Source organism: Tupaia chinensis, unplaced genomic scaffold (genome assembly GCF_000334495.1).
Source record: "Tupaia chinensis unplaced genomic scaffold, TupChi_1.0 Scaffold000539_1, whole genome shotgun sequence".
Classification (NCBI taxonomy): domain Eukaryota; kingdom Metazoa; phylum Chordata; class Mammalia; order Scandentia; family Tupaiidae; genus Tupaia; species Tupaia belangeri.
Genome location: NW_006160052.1, coordinates 5,200,951 through 5,219,099, shown reverse-complemented (window position 1 = coordinate 5,219,099; position 18,149 = coordinate 5,200,951). Strand labels below are relative to the sequence as shown.

At 48.6% G+C, this 18,149-nt stretch overlaps 1 protein-coding gene across 1 annotated transcript in view; it reads right to left on the bottom strand.

The window, feature by feature from the left end:
• ABCC2 (ATP binding cassette subfamily C member 2) overlaps nt 1-18,149 on the bottom strand; it is a 74,259-nt gene that overhangs the window by 36,333 nt on the left and 19,777 nt on the right. The window contains exons 7-15 of the mRNA XM_006157371.3: nt 16,856-17,087; nt 14,402-14,565; nt 13,501-13,678; nt 9,697-9,951; nt 7,795-7,860; nt 5,833-5,970; nt 5,095-5,241; nt 1,446-1,530; nt 417-483 (exon numbers count right to left, since the gene is read on the bottom strand). Of these exons, the coding sequence (XP_006157433.1) occupies nt 417-483; nt 1,446-1,530; nt 5,095-5,241; nt 5,833-5,970; nt 7,795-7,860; nt 9,697-9,951; nt 13,501-13,678; nt 14,402-14,565; nt 16,856-17,087 (1,332 nt within the window). The remainder of the gene's footprint in view (nt 1-416; nt 484-1,445; nt 1,531-5,094; nt 5,242-5,832; nt 5,971-7,794; nt 7,861-9,696; nt 9,952-13,500; nt 13,679-14,401; nt 14,566-16,855; nt 17,088-18,149) is intronic.

The following is an 18,149-nucleotide window of genomic DNA, read 5'->3' as shown; positions in this document are numbered from 1 at the left end:
AGCCTGGGAAAAGAAGCCAGATTCAAGTGTTTCGGATTCCTTATATGAGTGAGAAGCTTAAACTGAGCGTAGGCTGCTGCGTTTATCCTCCACCATGCCCACAGACCCGGCCGCCTACGAGCCTGCACTGCCCCACCCGCCATGTGGAGAACCAGTGCCTCCCAGTTCTCTGCTGCACAGCCATGGTCCTGCAGCAGGAAAAGGCAGGATGGCAAACGCAACTCTGGGGAGAGGGGCTCTGGACGTGGGCTCTGGGCGCATCCATGGGGGGGCGGGGGCGGGGAGGAGGTGGGCAGCCTGCCCGGCATCTAGCCAAACACTGCACACACTGGTTTCCCCATGTGTCCTATCACACGGAGAACAGGGCAGCCCAGGCGGTTCCTGAAGAGCAGCAGGGTGGAGCAGAGGCGACTCACTTGCGGATTGTGGCTTCCGAATGCTGGTCCCAGGTAAAGGAGGCCTCGGAAAACTGCACGGCTTTGTCTGTTGAGAAAAAGGCCCTTCTAACAGTGAGATGCGGCAGGTCAGTCCGACTGGTTGGGCCCTCGGCCCTCCTGGCTCTCTCTCTGCCCCTCCTGCTCCCGGGCTCACCTCTGTTAGGTGCTGGCTCATACACTAACAGGAGGGGAAAGAAAGCTCCTGGGATGAGACCAGAGGCCACCTGCACGCAAAGTCCTTTTAAATCCAGGAGTCTCAAGTGTGTTGGTAGCCCGGATTTCTGACAGATACGTGGGTAATTCCCCGGTTCTCTGCAGCCTGGTTGCTCTGAAGGATCCTGCCGCCTATGTGAATCCTCCCCTCCTGGGTTCCAGACCTGCTGTTCTCAGTGCCCATGAATGCCCCCAGTTCTTAACCTTCAGCACCTGTGTGTCCTTCCTTTCCAGGCTACCTGCCACTCCCACAGGTGCGACTCCCCAGTGACGTCTGCTTTCTGGATCCTTCGTAGGATTCCTGCTTGTCCCCAGAATAGCTGGCCCAGCCAAGCTGGTCCTCCTTAGCAATCTTGCTAAGCCATCTGCTCCAAGTGAAAGCACAAGTCACATAAAAGCTGTATGCAGGTTAGCCTGTGGCCTGGTGGCTAAGGAGGTTGGATCCCACATGACCAACTCCACAGTTCGAATCCTGGACCTGGAGGCTTGAGAAACATACCGGGCACATCCCTGTGCATGCACTAAATCCTTAGAGAAGGGAGAAATGGAGGACAAGGGATTGCAGCGTGACCATGCCCTATGGGGGTGCTTTCTCACTCTCATTCTCTCTCTTTCTCTCCAGAGACTACATGTGCCACCTGCAATTTTTTTAAGTGTTATGCTATACTTAGGCAAGTATAGGCGTAAGACAAATCCCCCTAATTCTCTCTTTTCATTGATTTGCTACTGCTAAGCTCCTGAATGCCAGAATTCTGGTGCCAGTAGTGTACGTTTGGGAAGTTACTTCCAGATTACCAAAATTGCAGTCATGGCGGATGGCAGATGTGTCCAGGTCGTCCCCTCCCAAGTACTTCTCACGCCGGTCTACGGAAACGCTGGCCTGGAGGACACAAACGAGCTCGAGATGAAGACGCTCGGTAACAAGCACACTCGGGGAGAGGTCCTGACTTAGGGGGCGCCTCCTGACCCCTCACACGGACTCGGTCACCTGGGAGCCATTCAGACAAGAGGCAGCCGATCCTCTGTTTCCACCCTGCAGAAAGCTCAGGGAACTCCACTCTACTGTCCGCTCTCTCCAGTCTTTGGCTCTAATGCCGGAAACTGCCTCCCACTGCCTCCTCCTCCTCCTCCTCCTCCTCCTCCTCTTCTTCTTTGGAAGTTTTTTTTTATTTTAAATTTTCTTCCACGAGTGAGATAGAGAGAGACAGCATCCCCATTAGGGTATTGATGCCACGATCTACTCCTAGCCTCAGCCGGCCCTGGGCCACAGGCAAGCGTGTGCCCGCATGCCCGGGGAGATCTCTGGACTCAAACTAGGAACCTTCCCACATGAATCTGCCTGTAGAGCACATGCCACCCTCTGGCCTCTCTCCTGCCTTCTTCTGAGAGAAACCTGTAACTTCTTTTATTTTTCGTGACAAAGAAAAAATCCTTTTAAAATCATTTTACTTTTAAATGATATTAGTACACCAAGTAATGACATGTAACAAGTTTTAAATTCTATCATCTATACCTTGATTTAAAGAAACTAAAAGCAGACCACGTGATTACACCAGTAGTCGTTAGTCTAACACAGCCAGAACGGACTACCTTACGGCTGGCTGCAGCCTCCCACGGTTACAGGGACGGCAACACTTACTACCGCGTCATAGAGAAAGCCCCTGACCGCTAAGAAAGCAAGGGGGTAGGAAATGGGGGGAATTACATAACCCCTTTCTTCCTTCAAAGAATTTCTTTTCTTACTGGATCTAAGGAAGACAAAGTTAACATTGAGGTAAGTGTTGCTTGAGCTAAAGGCATAGGAAAACAACAAACATCCATTAAGTTTCTAAGAAATACAAGGTAAAAAGATGAAACCGTTGGATGCGTTTTAAGTCTGCACAAAGAAGCTAGATTTGCTGCTCTCCCGAAAGGGAAGGGACCTGCTGTGTACCAGACAGAAATAATTTAATGCCTTTAGCAAGAATTGAACTGGAGCTCTACTGAGGCTTTGTATTCCACGAGGGCATCGAAGACGCCGATCCATGGGACAGGCCCTCGGTTCCTCCATCCATTTATGCGGCGGTTTTCATGCATCTCTGGCAGAATGTCGCAGGCAAAGGCCAAGAGGTTATCTAAGACTTCATCCCTGTTCTGACTGGTCAGTCTGGAGGGGGCTGGCAGGTGGCCTGGTTAAGGGCACTGAACTCCCACACGGCTGACCATGGTTCAAGTCCTGGACCTGGCAACTTCCTCTCTCACTTTCTCTCTCTCTCTCTCTAGCTCTGCCCCTCTCTGGTCAAATTAAAATAAATAAATAAATTTAAATAAAATTATTCTTTAAAAAAAAAAAAACTGAAAGAAGTATGTCTGGAGGATGGTCATTTTCTCCGGGGTCTCCTTCTTCGCTTCAGTGCTGAGATCCCAGAGCCCCAGCTTCCTCGGCCTTGAACTCATTCCCCTCTGCAAGTAGTTCTGTGCTGTGTCAGCCTGGGGTGCTCTGGCCTGCTTCTGCTTCCAGTCCTTTCACTGGTGGACCTCGGGCGCCTTCTCGGCAGCCATTGCTCTGCCTGCAGCTGCTGGATCCCTTCAGGCTGGCCAGGGAGGTGGCGACTCCCAGGGCCTGGCAAGCAGCCTAAATCGGCTAGAGGACCCCTTGGGTTGGCTGGCCTGGTGGCCCATGAACTGTGCTGGCACCCCGTGATGGCAATCCACCCCTAAAACTGCTAACTTCTATGTGGTTCTGGAACTGAGCCCCTGGCGCCCTCTTCTCCAGCTGCGTCTATGCCGTGGCGATCCATCTGGCACCCTGGCGGAGCCGCTACTGGCCTCCTGTGTAGAGGAACTGGCTCTGACCTCACGGGAACCCCGCACACATCCGCTCAGGCCACAGGCAGGGCTTAAACTGCAGCTGATCTAAGAGTCAGCAAAACATCCTATGGTCCCTCTGGAACACAGAACTTGGGAGGATTTTGAAAAGCTGCTACAGGGATGCTTCTCCCCAGGACCCTTCCAAGGGGGTTGTCATAACGTGGTTTCTCATCACCACCCAGGCTCCGATGTCTATTAGGCGTTCCTCCTGTCCCCTCCTCGGGAATGACAGCCGGCTGTAAAAAGTGGATCGCTCCACAGACAGCGTGCCCGGCTGCCCTCGTGTCATCTGACCCCTTCTGATTCGGTGGGACAAGGAACGCCAGCCTGGCCTTTGCTCTCTTGAATAAGCTGTGTAATAAACAATATCTAAAAAGAACATGCTATTTATTGACCACCCACATTTGTCAGCCTTTCGTATCCCCTAGACAAAAGCACCTTGTTCTAAGCAGCAGTCTCTCCTATGGCGTGAGCTGTCTGAACGTAGCTACTCGCATTCAGAGGGGACTTCCTGTCATCCTGGCCCCCTCGTTAGCCTGCCACCTGTCCTGCGACTTCTTGAGGTCTAGCACTTGGCTGATCTCAATCATGATACTCAGTTTTCAAAACCTAGGCACTTCTGGGTCATTCAAGACCTCCCGAAGGCCAAACTCATTTTCTTTTCTTTCTTTTTGAGAGAGATGTTTGCTATAGGACAGGTGTGCTCACCAGAGAGACAAAAAGTGAGAAAGCCCCATCCAGGAAGGATGGCCACACCGCAGTCCTTTCTTCTCCATTGTCCTCTCAGATTTCGGGCATGCACACACACGTGCCCGGCGTGAGTTTTAAGCTGCCAGGTTCGGGCCAGCAACATAACCATTACACCATCCACTCATCCCTCCAAACTCTTTTTCTGACACCTTGAGGCTCCCAAAGTGCATTTGGTTTTACCAACACGGGGTACATGCTTCTTGCTATATCAATGCCTCAAGAACCTTAGAAAACCATAGGAGAGGGACCAGCAGATGGCGTAATGGCTGGGTCACTGGACTCCCATGTAGTCGACCGCAATTCGAGTCCTGGACCCGGAGGCTTAAACTCACGCTGGGCACGTGTGCGTGTGTGTGTGTGTGCCCCCAAGATCCCGAGAGGAGAATGGAGGAGAGGGGATTGCGGTGTGGCCATCCTCCCCACCCTGGGGGGGGTGTGATATCTAGCTTTCTGTCTCTCTTTGTCTTTCTGGCGAACACACACATCCTATAGCATAAACCTGTCCAAAAGAAAAAAAGAAAACCATGGGAGAATCTGAACTAGGAGAAAGTCCTAGAAATGTTCCCAGTCCCAGGGCTGATCATAACCATCTCATTAAATGCTTTCATAAGATTGTCTCCCTGTGAGGTAGATGAGATTGGCATGATTGTCCTCATTTTAGTCCAATACACTGAGGCTCAGAGAGCTCGTAATTCCTGAGATGCCACTGGTCTCCAGAAACCAAGCCGGTCTCTCTAACAGAAAGTTCACCGGCAGAAGCTGGGCGTGAGCTACACCGAGCCAGGCACTCTGGACTGCGCGTTTGCAGTCGGAGAAGAGAGCCAGCCAGCTCGCTGGGGCCTACCTGGAGCATGGAGGAGATCACCATAGGGAGCATGCTCAGGGGAAAGCGCAGGATGTTGAAGAGCGTGATGGAGGTGAAAGCTTTCTGTGCATCCAGGATGTTGTTGCTGTCCACCAGGACGTAAACGGAAAACGTGATCACAGACACCTGGAAAGGGCGAGGCCACCAGCAGGTTATTCCTACAGGGCCCGAGCAGCCTCGCGCTACCTTTCGGGAACACAAGGTGTCGGAGTTGAAGCCACCTTAGGGTACCTGCTCCTGTTACATGTAAGTTTCCTGAGACCAGGAAAGGAGATGTCTAGCTCAAGGTCACAGTCAATTAATGGGTTGCCAGGACCAGAGTTTGGGTCTCCTGGCTTCTATGGTGTGAAGGAAAAGTATGTTCCTTCTCTCTGTGAGACCTCCCCCACCCACCCCAAGGAGACAAGAGACCCTCTGATACAAATGATTCCTGATGCAGCCTTCATACTGAACATCCGGAAAACTTGGTCTGGGCTGCCAGACCACCAACGACGTAGGGTAGAATTAGAGAGTGTGTGTGTGTGTGTGTGTGTGTGTGTTGTGGGGGCGCACAAAGTAGGAATAACAGCAGGGAGAGTTAAAGAGGGGAGCTAGGCACCCTGGATGTTGGGGTCAAGCCTACAGGTGCTGGTAGTGCACGAAGAACAGACCCTACTCTTTAGGAAGTCGCCTCAGGTCCCAGAGCACACTCAGCCCACTGGCTCCTCTGCCACTCACCAAGATTGGCGTCAAGTATAAAAAGAACATTATCAAAGCTTGCAGCCAGCCAAAGGTCAGGAGGTTCTTAAGCTCTTTCTTCCGAAGGTTGTTGACTTGGTCTTTGAATGAAGGTTCCCAGGCAAAATATTTCAGGATCTGACAGATTAGAAAAGGGCAGACGGTCACATTGTTGCCCCAGAGGGCACCAAGTGCTTCTGATCTACCCTCATATTAGAATATGTTCCTCAAAATTTGAGGGGGGGATGGAAATGCAAGTTATAAAATATGATTACAGAAAGGCAGTTTGTATTTGTTGACGACCGAATACATACAACGCATCTTATACGCATTATCTCACTTAATCCTTGTAACGACCTTAATGTGGCCAATTCTCATTCTTCCTGAGACTAAACATCGCCCAGCAGCCAGCCAGGTGGTGTGGCAGTTGAGCAGCTGGATCCCACATGGCTAGCTGTGTGGTTCAAGGCCTGGACCCGGCGACTTGCAAAACATGCCGGAAGAATAGAGGAGATGGGATTGTGATGTGGCCACTGCCCCCCACCCTGCCCTGAGGGGTGCTTTCTCACTTCCTCTCTCTGTGTTTCTCTCTGGCAAGCACAAGCGTCCTATAGGAAATTTAAAATACAATAAAATGAAATGAAGGACTACCTAGGGTACAGGGATTTCAGTGCTACATCCCCCAAAACAGTTCTGGGCAGACTAGGCCAGCTCCATAGCCGCGGTGAAGGGGGACGGATCCCACGGGGCTGCCCACAGTCTGACTCTTGTTCCTAGTGGCTTGAAGAACACACTGGGTACATGTGCCATGTGTGCTTGGAACTCTGCCAGGATGGAGAAATGGGGGTGATGGGAGTGGCATGACCACACCTCACTGGGTATGTGTGTGGGGTCCTTTCTCTCTCTCCCTCAGTCTGTTTCTGTCTCTTTCTAGCAAGCACATGCACCCTCCAGCAATTAAAAAAAGAGAAGTAGTTTTTCTTTTAGCGATATATACGAATGACCTACAAATGAAATGACAAAACATCTGAGGTTGGCTTCAAATGAATCTAGCAGTGTGAAGCAGGGAACAGGTGTATGGATGAGACCACTTGGATTATGCTGATAACTGCGGGAGCTTGGTGGTGAGACCACAAGGGTTTCTACATATTCTCTCTATTCTTGTGTATGTTAAAAAATGCCCAGGGACCAGCAAGTGGTGTGGAGGTTGAGGTGGCTAGATCCCACATGGCCCTCCACATGGTTCAAGTCCGGAACCTGGTGGCTTGAAAAGCACACTGGGCATGTCTACATGTGTGCCCCAAACCCCAAGAGAAGAATGGAGGAGATGGGATTACAGGATGGCATTCCACTCTGTGGAGTGATTTCTCATTTTCTCTCTCTACCTCCCTCTCTGTCTCTCTCTGGTGAGCATATCTGCCCTATAGCAAACTAAAAAAAAAATATTCTACAGTAAAGCCATCTCTGTGGTGTAGTGGGAGTGCATTCCTCAATGAAAGCCAGATCCCACATGGAAATCCTGGTTCAAATCCCCATCCAGTCTGCCTGAAATGTGTCAGGTACACAAGTGAGTGCCCCAAATCCAATGAGCTGGAGAACCAGGGGGAGGGGATCACAGAGTGATCCCCCCAGTGGAGGGTCTCCCTTTCTCTCTCTTTCTTCTCTTTCATGTGCTCATGCACCCACCCTATCACGAATAAAGAAAATTAAAAAAATAAATTCTACAGTAAGATGTAAACCCAAAAGCTATTTAGGGTAAATAAATAGAAGTCAAGGCTCAAAAGAGAGTCTGGGAGGGAGAGTAAGAATGAAACCAGAGATTGTGGGTACATGAATCGGGAGTCATGTGACACATAACAGGCCGAGCAGCGGGACTCCACGACTTCTACCAGCTCGGTTAAAGCCGAGAAACCCACTGCTCCGGCATCACACACACAGGGTCGCCCACGCTTGGCTTCTCACCTTAATTCCGCTGAGGATCTCATTCATGATCTTCAAACGTTTGTCTTTATTATTCATGTTTTTGAACTGCCAGGAAAAAGCAAAACAGAAACAAGATACACTTCCATGAGCAAGGGTCCAGGGTTGTGCAGACACTAGGCCTCAACAGTATCTGTGACTCACTTAGTAAGAGCCTGAGGTGCCCAGTGATGGCTTCATCTCTCCCCTCTCCGCCCACCCCTCTTCTTTCTGACCCTTGAGCACGCCAAGCTTATTTCTGCCCCACAGCTTAGCCGGAATGTACTCTTCGTTTTGCTCTGCCCTTCCCAAGGCTGCTCCTTCCCGGTCAGGCTGGTGCTGTCCAGAGCTCAGCTTCAATGTCCCTGTCTCCCAGAGGCTTTTCTTGACCTCCTGACTGCAAATAACCACCCGCTCAATGACTAGGTCCTCGCCCCGTTGAGTTCTCGCTCTGTAATACTATCGCGATCTGATGCTTTTCTTGTTTGCTTATTGCCTGTCTCTTCACCCCAAGTGGAGAGCCGTGAGGGTAGGAGCTTTGTCTACCTTACTCTGTGTTCTCAGAAAGTAAGACATGCAATAAGTATTATTAAAACAGATATTTGCAACTAACTGAACGCCACAAAAAGGATAAATAAATCATACACTCCATCGAGTCCACCCACCCACCCTGGGATTCCCCGCAGAGCTAAGGACTGTCCACAAGGAGCCCTCCCACCTGGTGGTAGCGGGGCGATGGCCAGGATTTATGCTTGCAAGTTTAGATCGCTCATGTGCCAGCTCTGCGTGGTTTATTTGGATTGCTATTATGGAAAAGTAGGGCCCCAAATCACTGTTCTGAGAGCAGCCCAGCAGACCAGGATGGAAGAATAACACGGAGGGTCTCTGGGGCAGCCCTTCTCTCTCTAGTCAAGCTCTTCCCTCTAATATGAATGAAGATAGAGTACATAAACTTAAGAATGGGCAGAAGGTGAAAAGAAAAGATGGAAAACAAAATATTTTTTGAGATGGTTAAAGTCTTCCACCAGCCTTGCCTTGCCCAAACTCTCACCAAGAATTAGGGTAGAGTAATAAAAGAAGTTTAGATTTTAAAGAAAGTATATTGGGGCCAACAGGTGGTATGGTAGTTAAAGCACTGGGCTCCCACATGGCCAAACGCAGTTCGAGTCCCAGACCTGATGGCTTTCTCTCTCTCTTTCTTTCTTTCTCTTTCTTTCTTTCTTTCTTTCTTTCTTTCTTTCTTTCTTTCTTTCTTTCTTTCTTTCTTTCTTTCTTTCTTTCTTTCTCTCTCTCTCTTTCTTTCTCTCTTTCTTTCTTTCTTTTTTCTTCTTTCTTTCTTTCTCTTTTTCTTTCTTTCTTTTCTTTCTTTCTCTCTTTCTTCTTTCTCTTTCTTTCTTATCTTCTTTCAAGAGCTGGGGCCAACAGATGGCATGGTGATTGGGGAATTGGACTCCCACATGGCCGACCATATTTTGAGTCCTGGACCTGGCAGCTTAGCTTTCTCACCCCCCACCCCCCTTTCTGTCTCTCTCTGGTGAGCACACATGCTCTATAGCAAATTTTTAAAAAATAAATGATAATAATGATAAATTTTTTGAAAAGATAATGATCAGGGCCAGCAGGAGGCATGATGGTTAAGATGCTAGACTTCTAGACGGCCAACAACAGTGGCTCAACTCTTAGGCCTGGCAACTTGCTTCCTCACCTTCCCTCTCTCTGTTTCTCTCTGGTGAGCATACGTGCCTTATAAAAACAAAGAAGAAGAAGAAGAAGAAGAAGAAGAAGAAGAAGAAGAAGAAGCAGCAGAAATTAAATAAATAATGTAAAGATAATAGTAAAAAGTAAAGTACTTCTTTAAACAACATGTAAAGGAGGTATCTGTCCCCAGGTGACTATTTACTTTACCTGAACGTCTCTGCCCTTGGTGGCCAGTACCCCATTAACTGGGATTAGGAGCACCATCAAGCCAACACCTGCCAAGATCGAGGGGCCCAGCTCTTCCCAGAGAAAGTAAATGGATAAGGCGATCTGCAGGACACTTGACCACAGCAAGTGGATGTAGTTGGTCACGTCCATGAGCTTCTGGGCGTCCACAGACATCAGGTTCACGGTCTCTCCAACGGTGTACTGCCTCCTGGCCATGTTGGACAAGGTCAGCGCCTAAAGACGGAGATTGGGACAGCACTCACGGGCAAGGCCAAGGCCAAGGGTACTTGGGAGTAGAAGGGGGAACATAGGGAGAGAGAACGCAGTGGGAGCACGGACTCCACATGGACACGACCTCTCCAACGCACTGTGACCGCTCGCCTCCAAACCTTACACCTAACGTTCTCTCATTCCCAACTGCTCTTTCCTTCTATTTCTGCCTTCCTCTAATCCCACCCACCCACTTTTTTTTTTAAGAGAGATTTTTCTAATAGGGTATGTGCACTTGCCAGACAGACAGAGACAAAGAGACAGAAAGCGGGAAATTACCCCCCAAGGGAAGGGTGGCCATGCCGCAATTCCTTCTCCATTCTCCTCTTGGGATCTTGGGCATGCATGCATATGCTCCAGGCATGAGTTTTAAGTTGCCAGGTCCGGGACTCAAACCATGGCCGACTACATGTGAGTACAACAATGCAACCATCACACCATCTGCTGGTACCAACCCATATATTCTTCACCCAGAAAATCCCTATTGATCCTTTGGTGTCAGCTTAGATGCAACTTCTGAGAAGAGTACCAAGTTTGGGTTAGATAAACCCCATGTGGACTCCCCTAACAACTGTGCCTACCATGGTTACTGGGTGTGTCTATGTCCCCACCAGGTATAAAGTGAAGACAAGGGCTACATCTACTGATTTCACACTGGAACATGTGGCACACGGCGGGGATGGAAGAAAAGGAGGAATGGATGGATGGATGGATGGATGGAGGGAAGGTGGGAGAATGGAACCACATGTATTGATCCTGACCTTGAAAACTTTTGAAGTGGCAATGTTATTTGGAAATAATCACATTTTAAAGCACAGAATAATAGAAACAGCAGAGGAAGCCCGTTAGTGACTTTATGACCTGCAAACCAGCAAAATTCAATGTCTCTCAAAGAAACAGGGACGTTTTGGAAGGTTAGCTTGATAGTCTAGTAGTTAGCTGGAGCTCTTGGGACCAGTAGATGGTGTAATGGTTACTTCGCTAGACTCCCACACTCGACAGCTTAAACTCACGCTGGGCACATGGTTGTGCTGTGTGTGCCCAAAATCCTGAGAGGAGAAGGGATTGCAGCATGGCTATCCCCCTGGGGGGTGATTTCTTGGTCTCTGTCTCAGTCTCTCTAGCAAGAGCATGCACCCTATAGCACAAATCTCTCTAATAATAATAATTCATAATAAAATGAAATGAAATGATTCTTTTTTAAAAAAAAATCTTAATTTAAAAAGGGAGGGCAGAAGGTGGCATGGTGGTTAAGGTATTAGATTCCCACATGGCTAACTGTGGTTCAAGTCCCTGACCTGGAAGCTTGCTTTCTCACCTTCCTTTTCTCTCTCTCTCTCTCTGGTCAAATCAAAAAATAATAAGAATGCACAAAATAAAATAAATAAATAATTCTTTTTTTGAAAAAAAGTTGGGCCAGCAGATGGTATGGTGGTTAAGGCACTGGACTCCCACATGGGTGGCCATGGTTCAAGTCCCAAACCTGACTACTTGCTTTCTCACTCTCCCTTTTTCCCTGTCTGTCTTTCTCTGGTCAAAATAGAAGAATAATGATAATAAATATAACTTAAAATATATAAATCTTTTTTTAAAAAGTCAGAAGGAAACTTTAAAAATACAAAAACATGCAGGACGAGTATACATGCACGCTCAATGGGATGGAGAATTGGAGGAAGAAGGATTGCAGTACGGCCATGCTCCCCTGGGGCATGCTTTCCTTCTTGCACCCTCTCTTTCTCTCTCTGGTAGTGCATGCACCCTCTAGCAATTAAAAAGAAAAATGGGGGAAGACAAATTACGCTCTAGGAATTCAAAGGATTTAACCAGACTTCTGATCTAAAGGCACTTGGATTAACAGCTAATGTCTCTCAATGAGTTAGCATATACTCAGGAAAGACGACGACACATTGGTACTTCAAGAGAGGATAGCAAAGGGAAAAAGTAGGAAACAGCCCTGAGACATCACTGTGATAGAATGTTCCAGTTGGTGGAAGCAAAAGAGAAAGAAAAGGCAATTGATTTTCTGATTTATAGAAAGTGTTATTTCCTCATGCATGCACTTTCTCCTCAAATTCACAGGCACTGATTATATCTACTTATTGGTATTTTCTCGGGGACAAATGAGACTGTATCCTGGTATTGAGAGCATAAGGAAAGTACAGTTGCCTTAGGAAGGTTAGGCCTTAAAAACAATGTATCAGAAAGAAGATGAACAAAGTCATCTTGAGGCAATGGGAACGTTCCCGAATGTGAACGGTAGTCAGAGTGAATGCATTTCCAGGAATCAGAGCTAATGTATTTACCATAAAAAAGTCAGGAGTTAACAGCTAAAGATTAGAGAAGGAGTTTACAAGGCCAAAGTTGATCTGGGGAGAGGGAGCCTATTCTAGTAGAGCATTCTAGTTTCATTGACAAAATAGCAATTTGAGATAGCGACGCTAGGTCTTGGAGCTGGGCTTCATCAAGTACTATGTTAAATGGTTAGTGGTTAGACGTTAGTAGTAAGAGGATCGCATAGACGTAACCAGGTAAATGTTAGTGGTTTTAAGAATTTGACACGTGACCAGCTTCCTTTCTGCCTTACATGCTTTCCTGAGGCGTTTCCACCTCATCCAGAGAGGTCCCCACTCAGTGTCCAGGCGGAGTGCTGAGTGTCTGCGCTCAGTGGAGGAGCGGAACGACAGGCAGGTAGGAAGGCAGAGGGACTGCAGCGGTGGGTGCTAGAGGCCGTGCGGGAGGAGGGTGGGAAATGGGGGGCGGTGACAGGGAGGGAGCCAAGGGGGAAAAGAAAGAAGCAAAACTTTCAAGGGACACAAAAATAGAAAATTATCCATTGATAACGTGCCTGGTAATATCTTTGACTGGATTAATATACAGTATATCCGTGATGGGAAAATTCATTTGGTATGCTGTCATGATAAACAGCAATAGATTGTTAAAAAAAAAAAATGAAAAAGAAGCACGGAACCAGCAGATGGCGTGATGGTTACAACACTGGACTCTCACCTGGTTGGCCATGTCTCAAGTCCCGAATCTAGCGACTTAGAACTCCCATTGGGCGCATGTGCGTGTGTGCCCAAGATCCCAAGAGGAGAATGAAGGAGAAGGGATTGCGGCGTGGCCATCTCCGAGGGGTGATTTCTTGCTTTCTGTCTCTCTCTCGGTCTCTCTGGTGAGAGCATGAGCCCCATAGCAACAATCTCTCTTAATGAAAAAAAGAGAAAGAAACAGAGAGAACAAGATCTCAGTCTCTTAGGCTAAAAGGCAGACCCTGGGCAGCTTTTCCCTGGGGTGACTCCTCTCCACTTCTGCCCCCCCGCCCCCCACTTCCTCCATCTGTGCACATACTTCTCATATTTTAAATTCCAAAGAGACCTCTAAAGGAGGCTGCATGGCTTGTCACAACCCAGCACCGAGATGGGCTTTCACTCCCACTGACTGTTCCCCCACCTTGGAATAAATGCCCGCTTATGAAAGTGATTTTCTTTGGTGACCCTGACATATTCTGCTTACCTTCTTATATACAGAAGCCATGATGATGGTTCGGGCACTCATGCCCAGCATGAAGCACATTTGAAAATAATACTGGAGGCAGATAGACTGGATGAGAGCCACAAAGAACAAGAGGAGCACATAGACATATCCAGTCCACTCATACGCGTCACGGTCATTGGCGAAGGAGATCAGCAACCTGCAGAGCAGAACAAGGAAGTGGCGTCCGTCAGGCCTCCAAGGGCTCCTCTTCCCCGAGCACTGCCAGCTCCCCTCCCCTCATGCTGTGAGAAGCTAAAGGGACCCAAATTGTCTGATGCCTTTGGAAGACCTAAGCTCCCCACTCTTGCCCATGTTCTTGCCTTTACTTGGAGATGAGCACTCCAAGCTGAGGACGCCATCGTAAAGCTCTGGCCCTGTCTTTCCCCACCCTCTGGTAAGAGGCTGTGTGGGATAGACTGATCCATCTTTAGATAATGCAAGCCTGAAAAGGAATTAGGACATGTGTCCAGCATGAGAAAAGGGCTTCCCGGAAGGTGGTTCATGCCATGGACGGCAGCAGATTGCCAACTCTTGTCCTGACTCCCCAGGACCTCCCACGAAGGCTGTGACTGTGGAGATGGAGCGAGTTCTCTCTGGGATATGCCGCCCACTTCTGGGATGTGGCTCAGCCCATAGCAGTTCCGTTAGCAAGAAGAGCCCTAAGGAGTACCCAGCCTTCCGTGATGGAAGAGAGAGGGGCTAAAGTATCTCATCTTAGATCATGAAAACTGCCTTGTGCTCTTCATGTACACACTGCTCTAGGGTGGAAGAAAACGGGTGTCTTCAACTGCGGGAATTTAACAATAAGCTCCTGCCTGCCCACACAAGGGGCAAAAAGGAAGCGGGCAGAGAAAGGACACCCCAAGGCCTGGGGACTCACTTCAGCAGCTGAGGGTTCAGAAACATGATAACATCATGCACTAGCTTCAGCAGGGACGATTTCAGGAGCACGACAAAGAACGTTTTGAAGAGGGACTTGACCAACCAGGACTTGGGAAAGTCTCCTGTGACCTTCGATGTCTTTTTTTTCTTTTTAGTTTCTTCCTAGGAATAAAACCAAGCAACAACAAAAGCGTCCACTGGGTGGCGTAGTGTAAGTTCCCGCCCTGAACAGCTCCCAAGTAGAACGCCTGGAATGTCTTTGCCTTCTTTGTTGCCCACGTGCAGTCTTCCCTCCAAACGGCCACTGCAGTTCCTTTTTCCCTTCCTAACGGAGGGCATGATCTAGTCGAGCTAAGACAACCAGATCATTACATTTGTAAAAATACCACCTAAAAATAAAGAACAGGCACTGGGTAGAGGCCTGAGGGGCTATCCTGAGACGGAAGGGCATAGACATGACAGTCCACAATTTGACACTTAGATGCCTTTTTTGTTCTTTCTTGCTTGTAGTTGCTGCGGGATGTATGGGCTGAATGGTGTGCCCACAAAAGAGCTGTCCAAGTTCTAACCCCCAGTACTGCAGAACGTGCCCTTCTTTGCAAATAGACTTTGCAGATGAAATCAAGTCAAGGAGAGATCATCAGTGTGGGTGTAAGCCCAGTGTGACTGGTGTCCCTCGTAAGAAGAGACAGACACCGAGAAGATGGCCATGTGACGACAGAGGCAGCGTCGGGAGGGAGACATCTATGAGCCAAGAGTGCCAAGGATTGCTGGCAAAGGCCAGAAGGTGGGAAAGTAGAAAAGATCCCTACAGGTTTCAAAGGGCACAGGGCTGCTGGTAACCTTCAGACCTCTGGCCATCCAAACCATGAGACAGTTTCTGCTGTTTTAAGTCATCTAGTTCATGGTGCTTTGTTCTTGCAGCCCAAGCAAACTAATACGTGGGGGCAATTCGACTCTGATCAGCCTCTTCCTCCTCCTTTACTGGCCTCCTCAGTATACCCTCCAGAGTGTCACAACACCCTGCAGTCCAGCCTCAGCCTCAGTTTCTAGGTTTGTCTGCCAGTGACATTCTCTTGTAAATTGCTGTCACTAGGATCCCATCCAGAAGTCTCGCTTGCCTGGACAACTGTCCAACTTCTCTCCTTTCTTTTGTCTTTGCCTCTCTCTGATCCATTCTCTGGACAGGAGCCCAGGTAAGCTTTGAAAAATACAAATCCAATCGCATCGCTCCTGTGCTAAACCCCTCCACTGACTTTCCATCAAAAGTCAAGTACAATTCTCAAAGGTCCACACAGCTCAGTCTCCATCCACGTCCCCAAGCTCATCTCCCTCGAAGGTCAGCCTCTCTCTAGAAGGTCCTGGATCTTCTGCCAGTTCCTTGAACAAGCCAGACATGCTCTCCTCAGCCTCATTCTCCAGCCCCCTCTGACTAAAGTTCACTTCCCACAGTCCCTCAGGTGAACAGTTCTCATTATTTTGGTCTCAGCTCAGATGCCACTTCCTCTGAGGAGCCTCTCCTATCTAAGAAGAGGCTTTTAAAAATTATTTATTTATTTAATTTAAAAAAATGTGTTATTGTTATTTTTTAATTTGACCAGAGAAAGACAGAGAGAGAGAAAGGAAAAGTGAGAAAACAAGCCACCAGCTCCGGGATCTGAACCATAGTCAGCCACGTGGGAGTCCAGCACCCTAACTGTCATGCCACCTGCTGGCCACCATGTTTTACTTTTTAAATAGCACTTACTGGGCCAGCTCTGCGACCTGGTAGTTAAGGGAGGTAGATCCCACATGGCCTACCCCACGATTGGAATCCTGGTCCCGGCAGCTTGAAAAATCACACTGGTGCCTGCACATGTGTGCCCCAAATCCCAGCAGGATGGAGAAATGGAGGAGAAAAGATTGTGGCATGACCATGCCCCATGGAGGGCTGCTACCTCCTCTCTTCTTGTGTCTCTCTGTCTCTCTGTAGCAAGCACACACACTGGCAAATAACATTAAAAACAACAAGACAACGCTTATTTCCCTCAAAGAGTAACATATATTGGTTCACTGTTCCTTTTCTAGCTCTCTTTCAAGATTGCTCCATGTACCTAGTGCCCAGAACGCTCTCTAACACGCAGTTGTGCTAAATCAATATTTTCCGGTACATGAATTAATGAATTAGCTGCTAACGCCAATCCTCACCACAGTGCAAATTCTAGCAATGCTAAAGCGCTATTATGTTTTACACATTTTATAATGGAAAATTTCCTGTCCATCCCAAAGGAGAGAGAATTGACACTATACCCCCATGTACCCGTCACTAAGGTATTATTAGTATTGTGAAAACAATCATAAAAAAAAGGCGCTAAAATAGCAAGTGCTATAAAAACGCACGGGCAGCATCACCGTGCCATCCTCCTGCCTGAGCCACTCGGCACACTCACGCGGACACTCATGGGAAAGTTACCAGGACAAGGACATCTTGGCTTTGGCTCTGGGTCTTGTTCAAGCCTTGCAACTTGGCCTCAGACTTCTGGGATTTCTTCTGCTGCCGTTTCTGGAATGCCCGCCTGGCCTTCTGCAGCTCTTTTGCCATGTGCGCTTCGAATTTCGTCACCATTGTCTTGGTTTTTACCCCTTCATCGATATCCCAGACATCTTCGAGTGTCAGAGGGTGCTTGTAGCCTTTCAGGACGGTACTGGAACGAGAGTGACCGGCCAGCTGAGAGCCTACAGGCAAGGACAGAGGCTGTCTCCTTGGAGCCTCTGCCAAGACCTGCCTCCTGGCTCTGAGATGGAAAGGCAGAGGAAGGGACCTTAACCTTAACCTGTGCTCCGTACCCCTGTCTCCTTCCTGGGCCTTTGAACTTGACAGAGAAGAATCCCGGCTCTGAGATGGAAAGACAGAGGAAGGGACCTTAACCTTAACCTTAACCTGTGCTCCGTATCCCTGTCTCCTTCCTGGGCCTTTGAACTTGACAGAGAAGAAGGGAGAGCAGAAGAGGAAGTGAGTAGAGGCAACAAAATATTAGAAGACAACAAGAAGGGGGGTGGTGCTGACTGAGTCAAAAGAACATCCTCTCCCTCCACTCCTCTTTCCTCCTCAAACACTGGCTGCCTCTCTGCCACTCTGGCATCTCCTTAGGGATCCTCCCTGACACCCTGAAGAAACAGAGCAGAGCGGCCAGCAGGTGGCGTAGTGGTTAAGGCACTGGACTCCCGCATGGCTGATCATGGTGTGAATCCCGGACCCGGTAGCTTGAAAATCATACCAGGCACATGTGCACGGGTGCCCAAAATCCCAGGAGGAGAATGGAAGACAAGGGACTGCAGCGTCACCACTGCCCCCACAGGGGGAGATTGCTCACTTTCCCTCTCACTGTCTCTCTCTAGCGAGAGCATGCACCCTATGGCAAAGACCTTAAAAAAGAAAGAAAAAAATGCCAAGTGCACGTTCACGTCTGCCCAAAATCCAGAAAGAAGAATGAAGGAGGTGAGATGTGGCGTGGCCATCCTCCCTAAGGGGTGATTTCTCCCTTTCCCTCTCTCTGTCTCTCCTGTGAGTGCATGTGCCCTATGGCAAAAATCAAACAAAAACAAAGAATATCGGGACCAGAAGTTAGCGTAATGGCTATGTCGCTGGACTCCCATGTAGTTGACCGCGGTTTGAGTTCCAGACTCGGTGGCTTAAACTCACACTGGGTGTGTGTGCGTGCGTGCCCAGGATCCTAAGAGGAGAATGGAGGAGAAGGGATTGTGGC